General features: G+C 48.0%; 1 protein-coding gene across 8 annotated transcripts in view; it reads right to left on the reverse strand.

Annotated features, from left to right (window-relative positions):
• Positions 1-25,863, reverse strand: part of SLC8A3 (solute carrier family 8 member A3) — a 153,736-nt gene extending 127,873 nt beyond the window's left edge. For 3 of the 8 annotated variants that reach the window (XR_007137085.1, XM_047796537.1, XM_047796534.1), the window contains exons 1-2: positions 23,964-24,244; positions 2,250-4,095 (exon numbers count right to left, since the gene is read on the reverse strand). Coding sequence is in view for 7 of the 8 variants with exons in the window: in XM_047796537.1 (XP_047652493.1) it covers positions 2,250-4,033 (1,784 nt within the window). In the remaining variant the exon portion in view is untranslated. Of the gene's footprint in view, positions 1-2,249; positions 4,096-23,963; positions 24,246-24,849; positions 25,405-25,774 lie in introns of those variants that run through there. The other 5 variants (XM_047796540.1, XM_047796538.1, XM_047796536.1 and 2 more) reach the window with 4 other exon arrangements.
• Positions 25,864-26,199: the final 336 nt, after the last annotated feature.

Below are 26,199 nucleotides of genomic sequence, written 5' to 3' on the forward strand. Positions count from 1 at the left end.
TTTGTCTTTTTAGGGCCGCACCTACAGCACATAGAAGTTCCCAGACTAGGGGTGGAATTGGAACTGCAGCTGCTGGCCTACATCACGCTCACAGCAATGCCAGATCCAAGCCACATCTGTGACCTACACCACAGCTCATGGCAATGCCATACTTAACTCACTGAGTGAGGGGGCCAGGGATTGAACCCACATCCTCATAGACACTATTCAGGTTCATTACCGCTGAGCCACAATGGGAATTCCAAGATGAAGAAATTGGGAGCCAAGCTTCTGATCTCTCGAAAACGACTCTTTAGGGAGTTCCCGTCATGGCTCAGTGGTTAACGAACCCAACTAGTATCCATGAGGAAGCGGGTTCGATCCCTGGCCTTGCTCAGTGGGTTAAGGATCTGGCGTTGCTGTGAGCTCTGGTTAGGTCACAGACGTGGCTCAGATTCCACATTGCTGTGGCATAAACCAGCGGCTACAGCTCCGATTCAACCCCTAGCCTGGGAACTTCCATATGCTGCAGGCGCGGCCCTAAAAGACAAAAGATAAAAGACAAAAAACAAAAAACACCAACTCTTCAGTGTGAGTAGGAGGAACTACAAGTCTGTCCAATTATGGCCAATGCTGTGGTCTTGATGTTATTTTATGCCTGATAATAACTTCTTACACACTGACATTGCCATAAATATATGTGAAATTTTGTGGCGCTTTTCCTACCAGTGAGGGCCTGTCCTTCATTTGTGGGCATCAAGACTCTCCCCAGAGCACATATATTCTCTCAAAGACGGGGTTTTGTTTATGCTAACAAGTAATGATACTTCCCAGCAAGATGACTAGACAGAGCCCTAATAAATCAATTTTGTCAATGGCTAGTTCACTTTAGGAGACATTCTCCCCCCGTTCCATCTTTGGCTAGTACAAGTATGATCTACACTGAGCGCCTATGTCTATGGTTCAGAAAATCCTAGAGCTGGAAGGAACCACAAATAGATTTGATCCTGCCTCTAGGCAAGGAAAGTATTGTTATTCCCACTTCACAGATGAGAGGTTTCGTTTCTCACTCAAAGTGTTTTCAGCAGGTTCTTGGCGCAGTCTGACATGCCTCACTTCCTATATGCCTCCAATGTGCTTCACACCTTCGCCTGCTACTGCTTATTGCGTGTGGATGGGAGCAAGAATGCAGAGGCAAGCTTCCCCTTTCTCATCCCCTTCATTCTTGGCCATCCTGGAAAGTCTACTCTCTCAGAGGCTGCAAACCCTGGGGAAAGTCCACCTGTTTTCTTCTTCAAAGATACCCATCCTCCGAGAAAAGCACAGAACGCCCAATACAAGATATTTCAACGAGGAGAGGTCTCAGAGTGACAGAGGCAATAGAAGTGCAAGTTCCCCAGTGTCTGAAGGACTAGCTTGGGCAGTCACCAGAGTTCTGGCCTGTGAAAAGAGATGACCACACAGATGTATTTTTCCCTCACAATTCCTAAGAGACGTCTCCTCCATGGCTTGGCCAGATTTTGGAGCTCAGATCTATGACTAAAGACAGGTGGCCACTGCCCTGGGAGCTCTGCTTCTGCAAGATCCCTCCAGGACCCAAGCTCTAGTGACTCATTTCACCTAGACTGGGCAAGCTTCACACCATAAAAGAGCCTGTTCATGTTTAAAGAGACTGCCAAGTTTCAATCAATTTTGCAATTTCCAAATTGAAGGTGAGGTGCCTGAAATCTGGCTATACAATGCAACTGCAATATGGTATTGGGCGGGGGGAAGCCAATGGTTCTGGGGGAAAAAAAAAAGCCAATGCCACTCATTTTCTGGAGGATGTCCTGATTGAGTGATCAGTGTCTCAGGATGGAAAGGATTGGCTTCAAAGCTCATATAAGCCCTCGGCCTGAGAAGAGGAGGAAGAAGAGACCCAAGCAGTCTCGTGGCTCTTGTGTAGTCGCAAGATTTACCCCAAATCTGGTCTCAGAACTTCTGTCACCCCCCACCTTCACCAGCCATCTTTTTGAGTTTCAGCGGACAACACGTTCTGTGTCCTTAGATCCTGCCATGGGATTCCTTGCCCCCAAACAACTTCAAATGAGAAAACTCAAGGAGAGTTTGGAAGCTGAACCTGGCAGGAGTGTCTGCTGATCCTGCATACCTGTGATGGAACCAAAGTTTGACATTAACAGAGATACAAGGAGAAGTTTTAACAAGCGGTGCAGAAGGAGAGAAGGAGGTGGCGGGGGTAGAGGGAGATGGAATGCGGAAAGGTTACTTACACAGTTTCATCATTCTTGAACTCCAGCTCCCCAAATGTGTCTTCAAAATCCTCACCACCACCCTTGGCTGTCCCTTCTACTGTCCTAAAGGGGACGATGACTGTGCCCCGGGCACCTGATGTCCGCAGAACCTTGACCTCCATGACACCAATACTTTCACTGACATGAACAGTGTCACATTCAAAAGTGAAAATGCCTGCGTGGTCATCATCCAAGATGGTGACTGTGGCCACACAAGGGGATGCCAGGACGGCCCGAGGAAAGGGAAGACTATTGGGTACCATGGGAGATGTGCCCTCCTCTGGCGGCTCCTCCTCTATGCGCACGTTGCTCAGCCTCACAAAGAAGTGTTCATCCTCCTCAAAAATGTCATCGTCGATGATGCCCACAGAGAACTCCTTCTGGGTCTCTCCCGGCTTCAGGACCACAGTGCCCTCCGTGAACTCATAGTCAGCCCCTGCATTGGCAGAACCATCCTCTGTTTTGTAGTCCACATACACAGTCTTGGACGTGTCACCCCCTTTCCTCACCACTGTCAGGAGCACAGCCCCACAGTTCTCCAGGCACTGGTAAGAGCACGGGTCAAAGAAGACCTTGGAGACAAAGTCCTCAGGCTCATCAGTGTGCACCTCGCTCATGCTCGAGGCTTTTTTGGCTTGTTCTGCTGCGTGTTTCTTCAGGATATTGCCTGCGCCAGTCATCATACGAGTGGCTTGGATCCGGTAGAAGGCGCGGCTCTTCTGTTGATGGGAGAGAGCATAGTAATTGGCCATCTCCACCAGCTGATCTAAATCCTTCTCTGGGTGTTTCTGCTTCAGATCCTTGAGAATCCGGATCATCTCTCTGCGGGACTCATCCACTTCCTTCCCTTCCACGGGCACCAGGTGCCCATCTAGAAAGTGGGAATTCATCATTTTCCCATCCATCTCGATGCCCTTGGGGTGGTCACCCTCTGTCTCTATGATGATTCCTCGGTGTTTATCTGCACGGTACTTTTTGTGCATGTATTTATAGAAGAGCAGTCGTCTGTCTGCCACCCAGGCAAGAAGGACACACACTGGAAAGAAGAAGAGAGTGAGGAGGCCTTCCCAAACCTGGACCACACCAGGAGAAAAGACTGCCAGGATCATATAGAGCCAGATGTAGGCAAAGATGCTCCACGCAGCTGTGACAAAGAAGACTCGTAGGTGCTTGATCTTGCGAGTCTCTCCATCGGGGATCACATAGACACAGATGCCAATGATAATGAACATGTTGAAGGCTGCGCTGCCTACAATGGTAGAAGGTCCCAGATCACCAGCAATGAACCCGTGACCACACACCTCAATTAAAGAGAGGAGGATCTCAGGAGCAGAGGAACCAAGGGCCATAAGTGTCAGGTTGGAGACAGTTTCATTCCAGACCCTAATGGTGGTTGTACTGGTCTCTCCATTGGGCTTTTTGATAGTCACCTCTCTCTCTTGAGAAGTGATGACTTCAATAGATGCCATGAAGCGATCAGCAATGATGGATACCCCAAGGAACATGTATATCAGGGCCACAAAATAGACAATGACCCTGGCAATCTTGTCTCCGAGGGAAGGGTTCTCTGGGTACCAAATTGGCAGGATGACACCCTCCTTGCAGTCCGATGACCCTGAACAAGACTCATTGTTCTGCCCTGGGCTGGGCACATCTCCTGAGCCGCCAGCCTCTGCCCGAAGACCATTCAGGAAGAGCACAAAAGTAATCAGCCCAAAATGGAGGAAGGCAGAGGTGAGAGGCTGCAACCTTAACCACGCCATACACGAGACTTAGCCGCTGGCTTCTACTGCAGCACCAATGGTCCTCCTGACAGGCCAGAGACCTAGAAAAGACCAGAGAGGCAGAAAAAGGCATAAAGAAAAGGAGGACAGCAAATGGCAGGATCCCACCAATACAAACTGATGCTTCACCTTGAGCGACATATTGCACTAACATATGGGGCAGTCTCTCACTTGGAAAAATAGATGTCACTGGGAGGCACAAATAGCTGCTCTGTCCTCAGGACCATCTGGTAAACTCAGCTGAAAAGTGGCTGAAAGTAGCTGGGAATATTGGTAATGGAAACTCAACTGATACCCTTCTAGCCCTGTCTCCCACCCCTCGGTTATCTGTGAGAGTTCTCAAGAATCAGCTTAAAATTGGCCAAATATAGCATGACTCTATCCCTACTAATACTGTTTTTGGAGTTTTCAGCCTTCCTTACCACACTGTCATCACACTCAAGATACTCAAGAACCTCGCATAACATAGATTTGTAAGAGTACATATTGAGCTGAACTTTGTATCATGGGCCACTTTCCCAAAATAGAACACCTTGCCCTGTGTGCAGTTGAGCCCGGTTGGGAAAAAGTCCTTCTTCAGTTGAAAAATTATATGGAGGCGAGCTGTAATTCTGAGACTGCTTGGGAAATCGAGAGAGTTGGTTCTGTAGTGAATACCACTTCCATGTAGCTGAACTGAGGCCCCTGTAAGCTGTGCCCAAGACCCAATCCACGGCAGCTCTTAGCCCTGCAGCAAAACAGCCTTATGAGAGAGTTTAGGTGTCTGCTTATAGGAAGATGAAGATCGACCAGCCACTCAAATTCCAAACCCTAACACTGAAAGGGCCGGGTGATAGAAACCACTATAAAGAACAGGCAAGTGGCTCTCAAAAGGTTTTTTTTTTTTTTTTAAACTGTAGGCAAGATTTGGGGGTGAAATGCAGCCACATCTGCTGGCCTCAAAGCACTAAAAGGCGAGCGTGAGTTCAGAAGAATGGAAGAAATTCAACTGAAAGGGACAGACTGATCTTTCTACTCATGGCCTTATTCAGATAGAATGAGAATGCAAATAACCATGCAATACCTTAAGAAAAGCAATTTGCCCATTTTTCCACCTCTGCTGCCACCACGGAGGGGTATTGTTAGCAAGGGAGGGCTGTGGCTATTCCCTGTCTGCTTCTTCTGCACTACTTCCCATTTCAGAAAACAGCACCTCCATCTACCCAGTTTCTCACGTCAGAAAGCTGCTGGTAGTCTGCAAGCCTTTCTTTCCCTCCCATCTCTTATCTAGTCCAGCACCGAATCCTATCAACTCTCCCCCCATCTCTATCATGACCATCACAGCCCAAGCCCCTTTACTCTAGATGAATCTACTGCAGTCACCTCCTAACTGAACTCACTCCAGCTCTGGCTGTTCTCTATTCCATTCCTCATCCAGCACCACCACCCCCTTTATTTTTTCTTAACAAATCCAAACCTATGCTCTCGTTCTCCTAATTGAAGCCCTTAGTAGTTTCCCCTTGCTTTTAATGTAAAGACCAGGATCCTTATCACAACCTGCCAAGCCTTGCATGAACTACCTTCTTCTTCCTCTTCCCCCTCCATCTCTTGTCATTGACCCTCTTACTGCGTTTCAGCAATCATTGCCTTCATATCCAGTCCAGGATTACACCAAGTTTTACTCTACCTCAGGACCTTTGCACATGACATCACCCATGACCAAAATGACTGTTTTTTGGTACCCCTATTCTTAACAATGCTTTAGATCTCAGCTTAAGTGTCACATTCTCAGAAAAACTGTCCCTCGCCCTAAAAATGGTCAACTCCCTCTTTACTTTGCCTTCATGGCACTTACAAAAATTTTGAAATTACTTGTGTATTTGTGGGGTTCTATGATCAATGATTAACTCATCCATTAAACTATGAATGACATAAAGGCAAAGACTACATCTATTCTGTTTATCATGGTGCCCTAAGTAGTTAGTTAGCAGATGCTCAGTAAATGTATGTTTTGGGATAAATAAATGTGGCCCTAAGGAAGCATCCTCAGTGTTATGGACTGAATTGTGTGCTCCCAAAATTCCTATGTTGAAGCCCTAGTCCACAATGCAACTCTATTTGGAGATAAGGCTTTTAGGAGGTAATTAAGGTTAAATGACATCATGGGGGAGGTCCTAATCCAATAGGACTCGTGGCCTTATAAGAGGATGACAGACAGAGAGAGATTTCTCTCCATTATATGAGGACATAGAGAGAAAATGGCCCTCTGCAAGCCAGGAAGAGACCTCTCTCCAGATACCAAATCACCTGGTATCTTGATCCAGCCTCCAAAACAGTGAGAAAATAAATTTCTATTGTGTTTTTTGTTTGTTTGTTTGTTTTTAGGGCTGTACCCATGGCATATGGGGGTCCCCAGGCTAGGGGTCTAATTGGAGCTGTAGCTGCTAGCCTCTGCCACAGCCACAGCAACGCCAGATCTGAGACACGTCCGAGAACTACACTACAGCTCACGGCAAAGCCAGATCCTTAACCCACTGAGCAAGGCCAGGGATCAAACCCGCATCCTCATGGGTACTAGTCGGGGTTAGTTAACCACTGAGCCATGACAGGAACTCTGAATTTCTATTGTTTAACTCACTCAGCCTACAGTATTTTGTTATGGCAGCCTGAGCAGACTAATACACCCAGAAATCAGCCCTCTTTAAAGTCATTTTACAAAAAAAAATTTTAAAGTTTGAAAAAGTCATTTTACTTACATTTTACTATCTGAATTCTAGCCATTTGCTTTAGAAAAAAATAGATCTCATAGACAAGTCCCAACTAGATTTTAGAGGCTACGGGGGACCTCTAAATTCCCAAGGCTTGTACTCAAAGAGAAATCCCTTTGGGACACGGTTCACCCTGGTGGATACTGCAATCCTGAAGGCCCTCGTCCCCAAGGGCTCTACGGATTAATGTGGCTTCATATTCCCCCAGAATGGCAGCCAACTGCTGAGGCCCACATTCCCTGTTAGTCCAGGTACTGGGGGGTCATCACAGCAGGTGCTTGGGGCTTTGAGCTCACTCAGAGGGAAAGAGGCTGTGAGAAGGGCAGAGTGGCTGAAGGGGTTCGGCATCTATATTCAAAGGCTGGAAAAGCTCTCATCATCTGCAATGCACACAGGGACCCTATTCATAGGTTTGGCACTTGTGCACCCTGGAGAAATGTGGACAGAGACCAAACTTGGCTCCTTGCCTTGACCTCTGGAAACCCAACATTTTGTGAATTCTAAGAAGCCCCATGCAGGAAGAGACAGAAGGCAGGCACAGCTGGAGCAGCTCTTTGATCAAGAGCCAACATGGTGACAGGCGGTGGCAGCTGCATGGCGAGCCAACCCCAGAGGGGTGGGCTATCCACAGGTTAGAGCAGGCTAGCTCTCTTCCCTAAGAGCAGGGACATGGACCACTGAGGCAGTAGAGTTATCATGACCATCGGGGGACAAGGACTTCTACTTACCTTACCCACTGAAAGTATTAGGGAGGACCATGGTCTCTGTTCCCCTGGGTCTTACAGACACCCATGGTGACAGGTTTTTATGGGGACTATTCTATCAAATGCTCAGAATCAAAGGTCAGTTTAGAAAGACTGTTCCCTGAGAAAACAAATGAACCGAAAGTAAGGATAAAAGCAAGCAAGGCAAGAAGGTGGCTAGGGAATGCCCGCAACAAGTCTTTGGAATTGAAGGTGGAAAATGACCCATGGATGCCCAGTTGTTCTTTCCCGCCCCGCCAGGAGATGGTTTCTGAGTGAGAAGTTAGCTGGAGAGGGGACATCTCTGATGACCAAGCCAATGGTCATTTTTTTGTGCTACTGCCCCAGCCCCAATACCAGCTGAGCTGATCCCAACCTCCTGGGAGGCCCACTCTAGCCCCTTAGAGACCCAACTGATCTTCGGTGGCTCCAGAAGGCTCTTAAAAAGCCCCAAGGCATACTCAGGTATCTGATCCAGCTTAGGGCCCCAGAGCCGACCCCAATCAGGAAGATATTAATAATAATAACACGTATGATGTTTGTCGTGTGTGTAATGCATGGCCTCATTTACCCTTCATAACAACCCTATGAGATTAGCACAATTTTTATCCCTACTTTACATTTTGGGAAACTGAGTCTTAGCTAAGTCATGTGAGTCACTTATCCAAAGTATGCAGCAAGGAAGTAGCTTAGCCAGAGCTCACATGAAGATGACATAAGATTTATGGTTTTAACCACTCCGCGTTACTAGGGTTGCCCAAATTTGTTGTAAAACGTCAGCCTCTGGTCTTCTGTGGACTTAGAAGCAATATGACTGCTCCTCACAGGGGAGACTGGCCATTTGGTAGAGTTGCCTGGTCCCCAAGTTTCCTGCAGGGCTGCCAGTCACAATCTCCTACCCGAACATTCTCCTTCCCATCGGTTGAGTCTGACAGACATTAACAGACGCCTGTGATTTGCCAGGCCTGGTACTAGATGCCAGTGGGCAAAATAAAGAATGATACAGGGTTTGCTCTGGAAGGTACCATCTAGCAGGGATGGACAGCAGCTCACAGAGGCGCTTTGACTGTCCTCCGTGAGGGTATGGAGAGAACACTGATGAACACGCGGAGGGCACCGAGCCAGCCTGGGGCTTCGGGGAGGCGTTCTGAAGGAGGTGAACCCTGGAATGAGTCTTCAAGCATGAATGAGCTTTAGTCAAAAAAAAAAAAAAAAAAAAAAAAAGAAGGAAGGAAGTAGGAAGGACATCTGAGCCATAGAAAAGCCTGGCGTGTATATGGGATTATGAGGAGTCCAGTGTGAGGCAGGACAGGCAGAAGATGAGGCTGGACACAGAGGGAGGACCCAATTCCTGGCAAGTCTTACATGCCAGGCTGAGAAGATGGGCAGTGAAAAGCCAATGATGGGATTTCGAACAGGAGTAGGACATGGTCCAATGTGTATTTCAGAAAAACCAATTTGGCTAAAGGGTTTAGGATGGTGGTGAGAGGGACATAGCCAAAGCCTACTGGAAACAGACATAGAAACCTACTGGAAACAGAACAGATACAGATAAAGCAAATGGGCCGAGCGTATGTTCTGCATAGGATGACCCTCTGTGCCCTCAGCTCAGCCCCTGGCCTCTCATCTTTTTCCTGGATTATTTTTCCTAACACCCCCGGGGCCATCTGCAAGGTGTCTGTGTCCTCAGCAGTGGCTCCTGACATCTTTTAATATCACTGGCAAATTTAATTAAAGTCACTGTTCCTCTGCTCTTGCAGATCATTAATAAAACAGTGCCACCAGGCCAGACTGAGCAAATTCCCCCTCCTGCTACGCCCTCCACTTGCTCCAATGGGAACACTGCTCTGGGCCTGTCACCAGCCTGGGTAGACTCGTCCAGCTCTGCTTCTAAATCTGGGCCCCTGCACAGGCGTCACAGCCAATTTACATTAAAGTTTTAGGTGCAGCTAGACTGCACTGGATCTGACGTGTCACCCCAGTCCAAGAACACTGCATCTTCTCCTGTACTTCCTGTGCCTACAGGGGAGGGGAGCCTGCAGAGTCGCTCAGTGGCAACGCCCCCCCTGAAACACCAGACTGAAATTTCCCTGCACTCTCAGGAGTAGGAAAGATGCAGCCTCGACTGCTTAGGTCGTCTGACTGCCACAAAGGGAACCTGGATCCAAGGAGGGAAACCCACCAGTGCTGTTTTTCATGCATGATGATCTCTTTGAATCCTCAGAGTGAAAAAGTTAATATTATCATCACGCCTGTTTCACAGATAAGCCAATGTGAGTTCATAAAAGTTAAGGAATTTGCCCAAATAATCACAGTTAAGTAGAAGAGTAAGCTCTTCAATTCCGATGGCCTGGGAGTTCCCATTGTGGCTCAGCGGTAATAAACCCAACTAGGATCCATGAGGACGCAGGTTCGATCCCACGCCTCACTCAGTAGGTTAAAGATCCAATGCTACCATGAGCTGTGATGTAGGTCACAGACATGGCTCAGATCTGGCGTTGCTGTGGCTCTGGCGCAGGCCAGCAGCTACAGCTCTGATTCAACCCCTAGCCTGGGAACTTCCATATGCCATGGGTGTGCCCCCCCCCCCACCAAAGACACACATAAATAAATACATAAATAAATACATAAATAAATTCTGACAGCCTGATTCCAGAGCACATGGCGTTCACCACTGGGCTTGCTATCTACCCGGGTTTGGGTACCCCTTTGAAAAGCAAGGGCCTGGGGATGGGAGGGTGAGTCTTCTCAATGTAGAGTCCTGGCTACAAGCTTGGGGGCTCTACATGCTCCAAGGCAGTCCAGAACTGTGTGAGGGCACCACATGTGAAAGCAGGAGGCAAGAACTTTCTTCCCAGCTAGGCCTCAATGAGGTATGAGACTTTGAAGAGTCAGCGAACCCTCTTAGGGCATCAGCTTCCTCATCCAAAAAAATTCGTGTTGGGTTGGATAATCTCCATGTTTCCTCTGAGTCACAAGTGCTTTGATGGCAGGGAGGGCCGTCTCCCATAAGAGGAGAAGATGTGAAGACACATACTGAAGTTAGGTTGGCCCAGAGCAGTGTGAGAGCCAGGCACTCCCAAGAGGGCCTCAGAGGAGAAGAAATTAAGTTAAGGGATGGTGGAAGAAAAAGGGGACCCCCCCGCCCCCGCCAAAAGGCAAGGAGAGCCTACATTTTGCATTTACCAAAAGCACTTTGGATCAAACCCATTTTTCAAACAATTGTTCTTTGAATGCCCATTTTGGGTCAAGCCCTGTACTTGGGCATACAGCCATGAATGACCTTCACCACACCCCCAAGCTTATAGCATTTACCTTGACGAGCTATAAGAGACACACAAGGAATTATGGGAGGAACTCACTACAATGATGTCAAGGGAAGAACTTTCTTTATCTTGTTCTGTTTTTCTCTATGCCTTCAGGCTGGGTGCTGCACAGCTGCCTCAAACCATGTGGGAATTGGCTTTATAATATGGAGACTCTTGCCAGAATACGTGGTACAGTTGGTGTTTTGCTGTTCTTGCTTCTCTGATCTTAGGCAATTGTCGTATTTTGCCTTCCTTGAAGCTCCCCAAACCCTTAATGACATCCAAACCATAGGATAATTTTGTAAAACCTTGCTGAGTTCTCCCAAGCACTACCGCACAAGAGGAAGCACCAGCAGGCCTCATTGTCCTTAAGCTTTAGATAAACATGGAGTTCCTTGGTGGCTCAATGGGTTAAGGATCTGATGTTGTTACTGCTGTGGCTCGAGTCCCTGCTATGACACGGGTTCTATCCCTGGCCTGGGAACTTCCACATTCTGCAAAACACAAACAAAAACACCCAAACCAAGGGTTTTTTTAAATGACAACAACAATAATCTATTTATTCATTGAGTACCTACTCTATGGGCAGCACTGCATGAGGCGTTTTTATAGCTGCTCTTTAATAACTAAGGTTCCCACAACAAGACAGATAGTATTATCTGTTTTAGAAATGAGAGGCCTTGGACCCAAAGATGAATAATTCACCCAGGGTCCACTAGCTAAGCAAGTGGCACAGCAGGGCTATGAAACTTGGTATGTCAAATGCCAAAATCTGCTTTTCAAACCCAGAGGATAAAAGGGATGGTGGGAAAATTGGGTAGGATTCTGGAGCCCCTAGATCAAGAACTTAGGGTCCCAGAAACCTCCACCTCCTCTGGGAACCCTTCCCTAATAATGCCCTCTTCCTCCCCCTTTGAAATGAGTCATTACTGCTCCATGTTCTTCTAGCACTTTGATGACCAGTGAAGCACTTGTCACACATTGTCACAAAGACCTGGGCTTATATGTTTACATAGCCATCTTCTACACTCTTACAGAAACTCCCTTAGGGATTTCCACTTAATACAGAGGCTTTTTTTTTTTTTTTCTTTTCCAGAACAGCAAGGGATCATACTCAGTGCAACTCTATCGATAGGGCCAAGAGGCTGCACCTGACCTCTAACATCCTCTCTGCCTCTAAAATTCTATGATTCAAAGGCTTATTACTTCCATGATTCTATGATTTCCCAGACTATCTGGAAGCCAGAAGACCTTGTCCTCCATAAGCCCTTGACAGATCTGGAGGGTCACAAACAATGAGAGTGGGCCAGAGACACAGGAAGAGAAAGGGCTTTGCTCACTTAATTTAAGCTCTGCTTCCCCAACTGCTGGGTCTGCATCTGCATGTAAGTCATCCTCCAAGATGGTGGCAGAAATGGGACTAGGATCATATGCTAGAGAGGGCAGAGCATTAGAATAACCTTGGAGCTTTAAAAAATACAGACATCTGGATCCAACCTCAGACCTAAGCTTTGGTCTCTGTGGGAGTGGAGTTTAGATATTTAGGCTTCTTGCAAATTCCTTAGTTGATTTTGAGGAACAGCCAGGGTTTGAGAATCCTGGGAGAGAAGAAAAGGACCACAGCTTGACTAAGACATTTGCATCTTAGGGATTTCAACCATTAGCGATTTTCTTTGGACCAAGAGGACTCTTAGTGTATCATGAGTTGATCCATAACTGGGAAGCACAAAGCCCTTCTATACCCTGGACAAACATCCCACCCTCCTGGACTCTTATTTACTTTCATACCTTGCCAAGAAGTGTCAGCATCAATTCCTTACCCATATAAGTAGATTTTCCTTTTGCCTATCCCTAAATCTGCTGTCTGCTTAATTTATGCTTTTACTAAAGAAACAAAAAAGATCCAGAGCTCTCTTAGCTACATAGGTAAGTGATGCTTTTCATCCATTTTCAGCAAAACGTATTTATAGGTATTTTTCCCTTCATGATGATAGCTTATGTGCACATGCCCATGCTTTTCCTCACAGCATCTTTCTTTGTTAGGTGATCTGTCCATTCATTTGTACATATGTGCCATCTAGGTGGCACAGGTCGACTTACAAAGGATTTGGGTGAGAAGGTTACTTTGCTTCACACCTGATTCATTGTTGGGGCGGGGGTGCACACTTAAAAAAAATAGAATAAAAGTTCCTAGAGGGTGGAAGTTTTTATCTGTTTGGTATTTCTACATCCCCAGTGTCTATATCAGTGCCTGGCATAGTGTGGGAGCTCAGTATATACTCAATTGAATGAACAGATACATGAATAAACATACAAAAATAGAAGGCATAATAGCCAGTGATTTCTCCTGCTCTTGGCAGTGTTCAAATGGAGCCTCCCATCTGTCAGGGATGCTGTGAGCAAGGTTTTTCAAATTTGAATAATATAAATAAAATGTAATCCCCCCTACTGAGGAGCACACACTTCACTGAAGAACAGTGGCACAAACCAAATAATTATAACAAAACAAATCCAGATTTGGAAGCATGTGCAACATACCAAGAGAGTATAAGGCAAATACTGCCTAGGACCATCAGAGCCAGCTTCACAGACCAGGTGACTTTATTTATTTATATATTTTTGCTTTTTAGGGCTGCGGCCGAGGCATATGAAGGTCCCCAGGCTAGGGGTCAAATCGGAGCTGCATCTGCCAGCCTAGGCCACAGACGCAGGATCTGAGCCAGGTCTGCAACCTACAGCTCACAGCAATGCTGGATCTTTAACCCACTGAACGAGGCCAGGCATCAAACCCGCATTCTCATGGATACTAGTCAGGTTCGTCACCCGCTGAGTCACAACCGAAACTCCCCAGACCAGGCAAATTTAGATCTAGGGATTGAAGAAGGGACAGGCGTTAACTGGGCCGAAGCCAGAGCACCTCATTTGAAGGTAAGAGAAAGAACACATCAGCCTCAACGAACAGAGTCTGTTTAAAGAAGGGTGGGCAGGGTCTCCAAAGGACAGAGCCCTTGAGAGAAGCTGCAGAGATAAGTAAGGAAGAGTCTGTAAAAGGCCTTGTACTCCCAGCCAAGGAATGGCAGCATTACCTTGGAGGCAATAAGGAACAACTGAGAGTTCTTTCAACACAGGAGGAACAAAATCCTTATTTTTCCTCTGGGTAGATAGAGACCTAGACTGACAACAACATGGAAACTGGACAAAGGGATGAAAGCAGCGCAAGACTGGCGGTAGGAAGATCGGGTAGAAGGTGTGCCCAGAATCCGAACACAGGCAATGAGAGCAGCCTGCTGAGAGGAAGCAGAGGCGTGAGAGCTTTTATAAAAGCAGAGTCAGTACATGTTGGGGAGCAAGTGAAAGCAGATGATGCTGAATGAGAGAAGAAGAGGCATAGGCAGGACCAAACCACATTAGGCACCTTCTTCATCTCACTGGTCCTGCAAGGTTTCCTCTGATTCAGGATCTCCAGGCCTGAAGAAATGGAAGCTGAAGAAATCAACACATAACTATCAAACTTAGATACCGATTTGGCTTTAGGGACGTCTTGTGACGGTAAGACAAAGAAGGCCAGTGAACATTTTGGGCTCTCCAGGAAGAGAGCAGGAAAGCCCTGGGGGTCCACCAAGGCCCTGAAATGCTTCTCAGTCTAGTCAAGGTAATAACCATTTGTTGGCTCAACAGCCCAGACAGTGATAAGTTCAGGAGACTCAGTGAGGAGGCAGGTCTGAAAAGTACACAAGATCGGGATCTAAATGTGAGCCAAGGGTTTGGGGAGTTATGAACACTGGGGCTATCCATCCCAGAGGTGGTGGAGCCAGATCTCTCATGTTTACTTTAAAGGAGAATGAAGTTTCACGTTAAAGAAAATGAACTGATAAAATGCACTGCCCCTCCAAAATACTGCCGGTAGAAAGGTAAAATGTATTTTAAAAGATCCCAAATGTTGAGATGAGCTCAAATCCTAGGGTGAGAATCAAGAAAGCCTGAATCTGCTCACTGATTCCTGAAAAGGTGTATGTCAAGCCTTCCTCTGCGCCCATCACAGCTGTAGCTTCTGTGAAGATCATGTCTGCCTGGATGTGTTCTCGAGTTTATTGGGTGCCAAATGTGCGTCACACTCATTTCTAGCTACTGGAGGTTCAATGTCATATCTCTCACCAAGACGACCGCAAAGCTGCCAATCTTGCCACATCTCTTACAGTTTACACTCCAGAAAACAGCTACCATGTCTTTTTAAAATGTCAGTCAGAGAGATCATGCCATTCTTTGGAACCTTCTCTTCCTGCAGAAAGCCCCACCCCCTGCTGACTTCTAACTTACTGCCCTCAACCTCCACTACTTTGTTCTGCTGCCTCCATCCTCTCCTCCAGCTCGGGTGGAGTTTCCTGAAGTTTCTAGAACACACCAAGCAAGCACTGTACTGTTCCTCTGCTGGGAACACCCCTCCCCTAAAGATCTCCATGGCTCACCATTTGACCTCACTCAGGTCTCAGATTTGGCCTTCACAGTGGCTTTCCTCCCTCGTCTTACTTAAATATGGTCCTACCCCTCCCCCAGCACTCTGTCACATGACTTTTCCTTTTTTTTGGAGCACATGTCACTTGCTGAAATCACTGTTTTTCTGTCTGTTCACTGGTTTATCATAGAATATAAACCCCCGCGGAGCAGAAAAGTTGGTCTTTTTGTTCACCGCCATATTCTCAGAGCCTCTCCTGGAGCCTGGCAGGGCGAGTATCAGTATCTGTTGAGGAGATCAGTGCTCGCTCTGCAGGAGTTAAGTGTTTTTGGAAAAGTGCACCTGTGAGGGGAGATGTCAAGTTTCCTGGGAAGAGAGGTAGATGGGTGGGAGTAGAGAGAGAAATGGTTTTAAAGCCAAGGACCTCAAGGAACAAGCAGTTTTGTTAATTTGAAAGCACCGAGAGACCCACACAGCATTTAGATGGCTCTTATGAGGCTGTTTCTAAACACATTTCCTTCTCTCCACCTTAACCCTCTCATGGGCACCTTACTCTTCCTCCATCGTGTGTGGTCTAACGACAATCAACACTTACCGTGCACTATTCACTCAACAAATATCAAGTAACACTAGGCACCCACAGTTGACAAAGGCTTTCTCATTCACATGATCTCATTTAATCCTTGTGAGGATGTTCATACTGATGAAGAAACTGAAGCTCACGTAACTGCCTCAAGTTTCCATGCCAAGAAATGATGGAGCCAGAACCAAGCCTTCCGCCAGGCCTGAAAAAGTGTCATGTCAAGGAAAGACCAAGAGACAACACCCCCTGCCCTGAAAGGGGAATCAGGGTTGGGGAGGAGCCCATTCCCAATTCCCCTCCCTTCCCTATTCCCCAGAGAAAACCACCTGAGCTCTATCTTTGGAGTTATCCACAGAGAGAAGGCTGACCTCCCTCTGCCCTGTTGCCTGCCCATGAAGGGGAAGCTGGTGATTGGCTGCCTTTAGGGACCTTTTCCTCCCAGGAGCTTGATTTATTGTAATGCCATTAAATCTCTCTCAATTTTTCTATGTTAAAATATGGAAGGAAAGCATACCATTGCCAGAACAAAGAACAAATGGCCTCAGGGAAGCTCTTGAAGCTCTCTCCCTGAGACCTGGCAGGGGGATCCCCGTGTACCATCATCTCCAGGGGGGCGGTGCAGGCCCTCCTTTCACGACAGGGAGCTAGGAGCAGGCACCCAAGATTCCCAGATTCACAGCAGGTCCAGCAGCTATCTTGACAGTTTTGTTCTCTCCTCCCTCCTCTAATGATTCCTCTGGAAGTTGCCATCCCCCACCTCTGCCATTAGTTCCTTCTGAGAGGCTGCAAGGCACAGACTCAGGCTGATCCTTCCTGTCTTCTAGGGGCGAGTGTACAGTGGTATGGTAGGGGGTGGACAGAGCCTCTGCAGAGCCACTGGGTAGAGGGGTTCCACGCAGACTCTCAACATGAGAGTCTCCAAGTACATGGTTCCTGGATGGAAAAGCAGAAGTACAGAAATTGAGACAGAACTGGCTGGAGCATTTGGAGACCGAACCTACTGGTCATTCTGAGAACGCCCCAGAGTGTTGCAGTGGGAAGTGCCTCCACACAGCAGTGCTAACTTCAGGCCACCAGGGCCCTCAACCAGCTCAGGATGCCTTGTAGACCCGATATCCAGGTAGTTGGGTTGACTGCTCCATTGACCTCTAGAGACCCAGTGTGAAAATAGACATACTGGGGGCTTCAAATGGCAGCTGGAAGTTTCTGAAATAAAAGATGCAGTCAGCAGGAAAAATATTCTTAGTAGGAGGCAACCTATATAGGCTGTGGAATGAGATCCACAGAATATAGAATTGTCAGGTCAAGGAGTAGCTTAAAAATCAATACATCCAACGTAACTTTTTCTTTAAGAATAAGGAATGAGAGGCCCAGAGAGCAGAAGTGGGCCTTGCCTGAAGTTGTCAGAAGTGATAATAACTAAAATACAGTGTTCTTACCATCAGTTCAGTGCATCTTCTGTGATACCTGTTGCCTGCTCCTGGTCTGATTTTTAATTTCACCACTGGCTTCTTTTATAATAAATGGTATAGACTTCCTTTCTTGACCTTGTTTCACCCGCCTTGAAAGCAAGGTAGGTTATTCATTTATTCACTTCTCTACTTTTCATTGAATACCCACTGTGTTTCAGGCATAATGCAACAAGAGTGAGAGAGAGAAAAAGAACTTTCTTGTAGATATGACCCAATATTACCACATCTGAATACATCTGATTCTAGAAGTTTAGCCTTTATTCTCTCTCCACATTATAAAAAATATACAAACACATGTGATTCTTCTTATCTAGGTGTCTTGTTCTATAGTGTATATGGATCTAAATATGGATACACAGACAGAAGTAAATAAATAAATGTGCATTTCGATATGTAGAAGAGCCTCATGAAAAACAGATGCTGTGTTATCAAAATTCAAAATAAGAGACTTTGTCTCCCCAAAGCCTTCACATCAGAAAGAGGAGGTAAGAGTTCCCGTCATGGCTCAGCAGAAACAAATCCAACTAGCATCCATGAGGACGAGGGTTGATCCCTGGCCTCGCTGAACAGGTTAAGGTGTAGGTTGCAGAAGCGGCTTGGATCCTGTGTTGCTATGGCTGTGGCCAGCAGCAATAGCTCCAATTAGACCCCTGGCCTGGGAACCTCCATATGCTGTGGAGTGCAGTCCTAAAAAGACCAAAAGAAAGAAAGAAAGAAAGAAAGAAAGAAAGAAAGAAAGAAAGAAAGAAAGAAAGAAAGAAAGAAACAAAGAAAGAAAGAAACAAAGAAAGAAAGAAACAAAGAAAGAGAGAGAAAGAGAGAGAGAAAGAGAGAAAGAAAGAAAGAGAGAAAGAAAGGATAGATAGATGAGGTAGTTGAACCAAACACTGAAGAACAGTTAGGATTCTTTTTTTTATTTTATTTTTTTACTGCCACACCTGTGGCATATGGGAGTTCCTGAGCTAGGAGTCAAATCAGAGCTGTAGCTGCCAGCTTACAGCCATAGCAACTCGGGATCAATCTTCATCTGAGACCTACACCACAGCTCACAGCAACACCAGATCCTTAACCCACTGAGTGGGGCCGGAGATTGAACCTGTGTCTTTGTGTATACAAATTGGGTTTGTAACCAGCTGAGCCACAACAGGAACTCCCAAAGAACAGGTGGGATTCTTAGTGAAAGGTAAACCATGAAGAAAGGGCCAGAAGAAGAAAGGACAAGTTTGCTTAGGTGCCTACATGGGAACTGTAAAAAGTGAGACCAGAAGTGGGGAGTGGTGAACCAGGCCGGGGAGGGCCTTGAATACCTACCAGGAGTTGGACTGCTGCAAAAAATGGGAGGCCCTTCAAGGGTTTTTGTGTAGGAAAAGGACAAGCCTAGAATGGTGTTTTAGGAGGGGACTCTCATTAACAGTCGCCAAAATGAATTGAAGGAGGGGGAGAATGAAATTGGGGAGATGTTAGAAAGCTATTTTTTAATAGTATCATAGTAGTGGTAACTACTTCATACAAGTGTGGTAAGGACTGATGGTAAAACCAGCCTCAGGCGCTTTGCAGTGGAGCAGCTGAGTCTGTTGTGAACACACAAATGCTGGCTGCTATAATACTAATTATTATTATTATGCAAGAGGTTATCAAATCTGTACTTAGGTAGTGGTAGGAGGAATAGAAAAGAATGGACTTAACAGACATTAGCAATACAACAGTCCCTCTTTATCCAAGTAGGATAATTTCCAAGACCCCCCGTGAATGCGTGAAACTGCAGATAGTACCAAACCCTAGAAACACTATGATTTTTCCTGTACATACATAATTATGACATAGTTAAATTTACAAATTAAGCACACTAAGAGACAAACAATAACTAATAATAAAATAAAACAATTATAACAATACGCTATTACAATACACTATAATAAAGTATAATAAATGCGGTCATTCACTGGCTCTCTCTCACAAAAAAATCTCACTGTACAAATCTCATGCCTTTTCCATCTTAACAAAGCACTTCATCACTCACAGTGGCTGTAACTTTTGCAGTCTGAGGTGCGACAGCAGAACTAGCACAGGTTTCTTTTTCTTTCACAATTTCATGGATAGGAGATTCACTCTTACTGTTCTCTTAGCAACCTCAGCACGCATATCTTTCTTTCCTTATTAAGTAGTGAACTTTCAGTTTTCCACTTAAAGGAAGAACTTTAGGCTTCTCTGTGGCAGATGTGAATTGCCAACATCACCATTCTTGTGCCTGGGGGCCATTAGTGAGTAAAATAAGGGTCACTCGAACTTGACACTGCAGTTCCAAGACAGTCAATCTGATAACAGAGCTGGCTACAAAGTAACTAAAGGGAAGGGATAAGCTGGAAAAGGGATGGTTCACATCTGGGGCAAGATGGCCGGGGATCACCCAAGATTCCATCACTCAAAACAGTGCACAGTTTAAAACTTATGAATTGTTTATATTTCTGGAATTTTCCATTTACTATTTCAGACCACGGTTGACCATGAGTAACTGAAACCACGGGAAGTGACACCGTGGGTAAGGGAGGGCTACTGTACTCAGAGAACAAGGGAACGGAGTCGGAGGTAAACTTGGGCACTGAGCCAGGGCGACCAGAAGTGGCTGGGAACAAGCCACGGGGCTTGGGTAGCTAGAGTCCTGGACTTGGAACTGTCCACACTGTAGTAGCAGCACAAACCCCTGAGGGAGACTGCTGAGGGATGAGGTAGAAGGGGGAAAAGGAGGGAGAAGAGGGTCTTGGAGAGGAAGTGAAAAGGGGACCCACCAAGAGAACTGATGGGGCCTGGAGAGTTGAGTGTGATGAAGCCAAGAGGGGAAGTTTCAAGGAGCTAATGGGCAGTCCTACCTGATGGGGGTGGAGAAAGAGAGAAGCAGGTATCAGCATTAGGTTATGTGGGGGGAATGAGAAGTGCTTGGTGGGTGATTGTTGAGTAGAAGGCAGAGAAAAGTGAGAAAGCAAGGGAATAAACAAATGAGTGAGTGAGGAGGAAACAGAGACAGAGAGAGATTCTAAAAGATCAAGAGTCTGTGGAAAGCAAGATGGGAAGAGAAAATGCCAGGGTGGGAAGAAACTGAACAAGTGATGCTCTCGTCAGGCGGGGGGTTGTTGTGCATGTTTGCAATTAAAGGGAGGGGATGAAATGCTGAAAAAGAAAGAACCCAGGGCCAAATTGATGAAGGCAGGGCAGGAAAGACACGGTGCAGAAGGCGAAGGAGAGCTTTTTTTTTTTTTTTTTTTTTGCTGTGAGACTCACAACAAGCAAGGATGAGGAGCACAGCTGGGAGATCTAGGGAGCAAAGCAAGAGTGTTGACCAAGTTCACACTGTTTGGCTTCATCCTCTAGGATGAACAAAACAGTGCATGACTTGGAGGTCCTCTCCCCTCAAGTGATTTAGAAATTGCCACGTGGAAGCCAGGGCAGGAATACAGTTTCCAGTCCCACTTCCGGATACAGTTCCCCAATGACCCAGCGTTCCTCTATACAACCAGGAAAACATCAGTCCAAAGGTGAAGTAGTTATGGGCTACCTGGCCCATAACAAGAGCTGTTTTCTTAGTAGATGTGACCCTGTGTATCACATCTGAGTATAGTTGAGCCTGGAATTAGTCTTTACTCCCTCTCCCTATTCTAAAACACATACATATACCAACACGTGGGATTCTTCTTATCTAGGTGTCTTGTTTTATGTGTCTAAATATGGAGCTAAATATGGATCTAGGAGTTCCCATCCTGGCGCAGCAGAAACAAATCCGACTGGAAACCAGGAGGTTGCAGGTTCGATCTCTGGCCTCGCTCAGTGGGTTAAGGATCCGGCGTTGCCCTGAACTGTGGTGTAGGTTGCAGACATGGCTCGGATCCAGTGCTGCTGTGGCTATGGCATAGGCCGGCAGCTGTAGCTCCAATTAGACCCCTATCCTGGGAATGTCCACATGGTGGGGGGGGGGGCTCTAAAAAGACAAAAGACAAAAATAAATAAATAAATACGGATCTAAAAGCTTCTTACCCTTTCAGGCTCCTAATTGGGACTTTTCTCACCCCCTAAAGACCTCAGATCTTTTGGAGTTTGCCTTGCTGGGCAGCTCAGTTAGCCGGGGAAATGTGTCTTTTTTTTTTCTTTTTGCCTTTTCGAGGGCCGCTTCCCACGGCATATGGAGGTTCCCAGGCCAGGGGTCTAATCAGGTTTCTACAGCCATTCCCTAATTCCCTGCCTCTCTCTCTCCCTACAGTCCAGTCTCAACACACTACCTAAAACTGCAAATCTGACCAGTACTAAAAACCTTCCTCAGCCCCCACCAGAAACTCAGTGCAAATCTTTAGCATGGCGCACAAACTCTTCAAGATCTGGCCCCCAGAGCTTCTCCAAACTCAGCTCCCCAAATTTTACACTCTGGCTTCAGTCATTTGGAAGCGCTCTTATCCACCTTAGGTCTTTTGTATACTGACTCCTTCACTCATAGCACTTTCCTGCTTCTCCCCTCTCTGCTTTCACCAAAGCCAACTCTTACTCATCCTTGCTTTCTGGGATTCGCTGTCCCTAGAAGTTCTCCTTAACCCCCTACAGTGATGTGATCTTCCTATACGTTTCCATTGCACTTGGGATTTATCCTCCACCACAAGGTATCACTTTATTTGGTTATTGCCCATTCATTAGTTGGTTACCCCTCTGGAATTTATGAGGAAAGGGACCAGGCTATTTTATTTGCCTCATACCCAGCAAATGCCTGGCAGAATAGGTTGTTGAGGAATATTTATTGAATAAAAAAACTGAATGAATAAATGAATCCTTTTTCTTTTGGAGTCAAACGTATCCCTGAACTGCAGCAAACATTTGAACTTCCGAGCAAAGCAACCAGGCTTGAGCGCAAAGGAAGTTATTCTCTTTTCTTATCGGACCTCGGGAGCTTGAAGAAAAGCCAAGATGTGTGACACATCCCCCAAATCCAGATTGTGGCCAGCGACTGGACCACGCCGGCTGGGGAACAATGCCCACAATGACTACCCACGGACAATACCAGCAACTATACCAGAGACTGTACAAGGGAACGCCTTGCACAGGGACAGGGCAGGGCTTGGGCAAGAGGGACACTCTTTTGGTTTCAGGGTCTTAGCCCAGGGAGAAGCCCAGGGGAATGGCACTTTTTTTTTTTTTTTTTTTACAAAGTCAGTCTGATAATCCTATTCTTCTTTCTCTGGGATGCAGTGCAACAGAGGCCAAAGTGGACATCAGAGAAGCAGAAGCAGAGAGGAGAAGGACCTTTTCCTCCAAGTCCATTCATTCAACCAGCATTGACTGAGTGCCCCCCTTCTGCCAGACACAGTGCTAGGCCCTGGGGATACAGTGTGAATAAACAACAGCCTTCTTTCCTCCCTTCACCCAGCTTACTGTCAAGAGGCATGACTGGCATTACTCAATCACATAAATAATTTTAATGTGCATATCTTTAAAGTACTTCAAAATAATAGGTTCAAGTTAGAAGTGTATGAATAAGGAGGTCTGGCCTCATCTGGGAAGGGTCTGGCCTCATCTGGGAAGGTATGGAAGGCTTCTTTGAGAAAGTCACCAAGGAACTAAGAGCTGAAAGATGAATAGGAGCACATTAGGCAAGGATGGAGTTGGAGTTTAGGGTGTTGCAAAAGCAATAAAGCATTCCAGGGGGAGGAGACTGAGTGAACAGCCTTCCCATCTTCCTTAAGTTCCAGAACCACTTCAAGCAAGTTCAGTTCTGTAGGTCCCACCTGCTTCTCCTCAACCTTATCTCTATATTTTATTTAAAGGAAAAGGAGGCTGTGCAGTGATCTTGCGCAGGGGAAATACAGGTAGGAATTGCGGGCTGCAGTGAGGGACTGGGGCCCCCATACCTAATCACCACCCCAAGCTGCCACCATCAGCCACTCTCACATGGAGAACTGCCAGGCACGAAGGGGCAGGTTCCTCCGAAACTTGGATTCTGCAAGGCTGGCACAAAGACAGGCCCACAGGAAGCTAGGCATCCATATGGAGCGAGCTGATCCCCCTATGTCACGGAGAGCAGGGTGTAGCAGCTATATTTGAAAATCGAGGTAAACAAGAGCTCAGCTCAAGTGGATGGGGCACAACAGCTGCAGAAGATTAATCACACACGGCTGCGAGTCACCAGGTCGCCCGAGGCCCAGAGGCTTCCCTTTCGGTGCCCCACCAGCAGGCCGGATGTTTGCCTGTCACGTACCCACAACTCCCTTTGGGGTGTTTCTCTGCCACCCAAGAGCTTGGAGCCTTGCTCCCAGCTGCAGCCTGCCTTTCTGATAAACTAGCCCCAACTTCAGCCTTTCTGCCCAGGAGGCCAAACCACCAAACGTTCAGTGTTTGTTTTTCAATCACCAGGAAACAGAGACCCAGAGACAGAGACAGAGAGACAGAGACAGAAACAGAGAGGCGGCAGGAAGGCGGGCTGGCATGGAGCGGGTAAATTTATGGCACTGCATTAAAGGCGATTGTTCTATTTAACCACCGTCCCCGCCCCCGCCCCCAACACCTACCCTACACACCCTCCACGGTTAAAAATAAAACACTATGAATAAAGAAGAAAAACAGCTTTTACACCTGGAACAAATCGCTTTCTTCATCTCTCCCAGTGGCTCAGGTCCTGGGGCAGGTCAGGCAGGGTCTGCGGAAGCAGGCTAGCTCCTCTGAATGAGGGCCTGTGGCTGTGGTGGTGGTGGTGGTGGTGGTGGTGAGGGGTGTGTGGGCAGGGTGGTGGTGGTAGGGGGGAGGTAGTTACACACTTCACCTCTCTCCACCTGGCCCCATAACGCCCAGAACACCGCGGAGAGGAGAACACAGGATGGGAGAAACCCTCCTTCTCCCCGCCCCCTTGGCTGCCGCCAGCGGGTGCGCTGGGGCTGCGGTTCCCGACCCGCGGCGGTGGAGTCCCGAGGTTGGGGTGCGCGCGTGCGTGTATACACGCAGGCGCGCGCCGAGTAGGTAACGCGCTCCCCTCCTAGCCCCCAAACCCGGCGGGCACTCACAGCCCCAGAAGCGCAACACGCCCTGGCACAGCCAGCACACACATGCACACATGCATCCAGCACGCAACACGGCACTCAGCCTCTCCAGTGCGCACCCGCCAGTAACCCAGCAAACCAGACACCCGACAGCACACACAAGCTCAATCACCTCTTTCTGCGATAACTCCCCGTTCCCCCCACCCCGTAGCCACTAACGCTGCCAGAACGCCGCCCCCAACCCCCTTCCCGGCACTGCATGCAACCGAGTACACTTTCCAAGGCACCCTCCCCCCACCTCTTATGACACTAAACCCACAAGAAGATAGTTCATATGAATGATCTTGAGAAAGAACTTAATTAACACCATGACTGACAAGCAGGAACCCTCACGGGGACACCCCTACCCACCCCCCAAACCTCTGCCTCCCTGGCCTCGGCTGCCCGCTAAGGGGGAAGGGCTGGAGGCTCACCCAATTACTCACCGTTTCCTCAGTCTCGAGCGCGGTGGGCAAATGAGGGGGTGAGGAAGATGCGCGATGCCCCCGCCGCCGGGCTCCTCACCGGCCGCAGCGGTTCATCGCCCCCGCGGGCTGCCCGCCGGCCGCAGCGGCGTCCGGGGCATGTCAGTCCGCCGCCGCCGCCCGCCGGCCGGGCTCGTGCGCTCGCAGCTTTCAGGGAGCTGCGGGGCAGCGCATCCGGAGCGTGAGGGCTGGGGCAGAGCAGGGGGTCTGGGGAGGGGTCCTTGGATTCAAAGATCAGGAAGAACACCTCTGAAGACCCCCCGGGAAACCCAGACCGGGGTCGCGGGCTCGGGACTAAGCCCTGGAGAGGCCCGGAGTCCCGGCCGCCGGCAGCGGCGGTGGGGGGGGGGGGATCCCTGCCGGGAGGGGCAACAAGGCTAGCAGCCCGGCGCGCCCTGGCCGCTCCGAGGGACCCCGGCTTGCAGTCGCGTCGCCGGGGCTTTCCCGGGGCTGGGAGCGCGCCGGCCCTCCGCCTCTCACGCCGTCACCGCGGGAGACGTCTCGGCCTCGCCGCGCGCGGAGGGGACGCGCGGAGGGGATGGTTTCTGGGCGAGCCGCGAGCTTTGCCCATTAAGCTGCAGCGAGAAGCCAAATCAAAAAGCCAATCTCCAAGCCTCCAAACCCAACGTCACCCTATCAGCTGGGAGGGAGAGAGCCGCACGGAATGACAAGCCGCGCATATTTATCCTCGCGCGCCGATGGGGGTAATTTTCTGAGAGCTTCCCGACCAACAGCGGGGAAGCCGAGCCGGTATCTCTCGTCCAGAGAGCCCCCAGGACCGAATGCAGATGGAACCCCTAGACCACAGCCACCCACCCAATCGTCGGATCCTGGTGCCCGGCGCCTCCCGACCGGCGGCAGTTCCGAGACGGCGGAGCGTCCTGACCTGGATTCCGCGGCGTCCAGAGCTCCGGGCAGCGGCGGGGAGGGCGGGCAGGAGGGCGCTCAGCACCGGCTTTCCCCTTGTCCTCAGGAGACGCCGCCTGCAATTCCGAAATTAAGTCTCCACCAAACACATCTGTGGTTTTTAAATATAGCAGGGGACGATTACCCAGGCAGGGTCCACCCAGGCCTAGGGGAGGGGTTGAGGGGGGATGGAGGTAGGCACTGGAGGGAAAATAAAACTCCTTTCCCCCCCACCCCTTCTTCTTCTTCTCCTCCTTTTTTTTTTTTTTTTTTTCTTCTGTTCTTGGTGCAGAACTCTGTCATTTTCTCAACCCAAATCAAACAACAGCTTGTGACAGGCGCTTGAGCGAGCGCTGGTATGTTGGCTTTTGGGTTTTTAAGGCTAAAAATAAGAGGGGGGCTGTC

The sequence above is a fragment of the Phacochoerus africanus genome, chromosome 9 (genome assembly GCF_016906955.1).
Source record: "Phacochoerus africanus isolate WHEZ1 chromosome 9, ROS_Pafr_v1, whole genome shotgun sequence".
NCBI classification, from domain to species: Eukaryota; Metazoa; Chordata; class Mammalia; order Artiodactyla; family Suidae; genus Phacochoerus; species Phacochoerus africanus.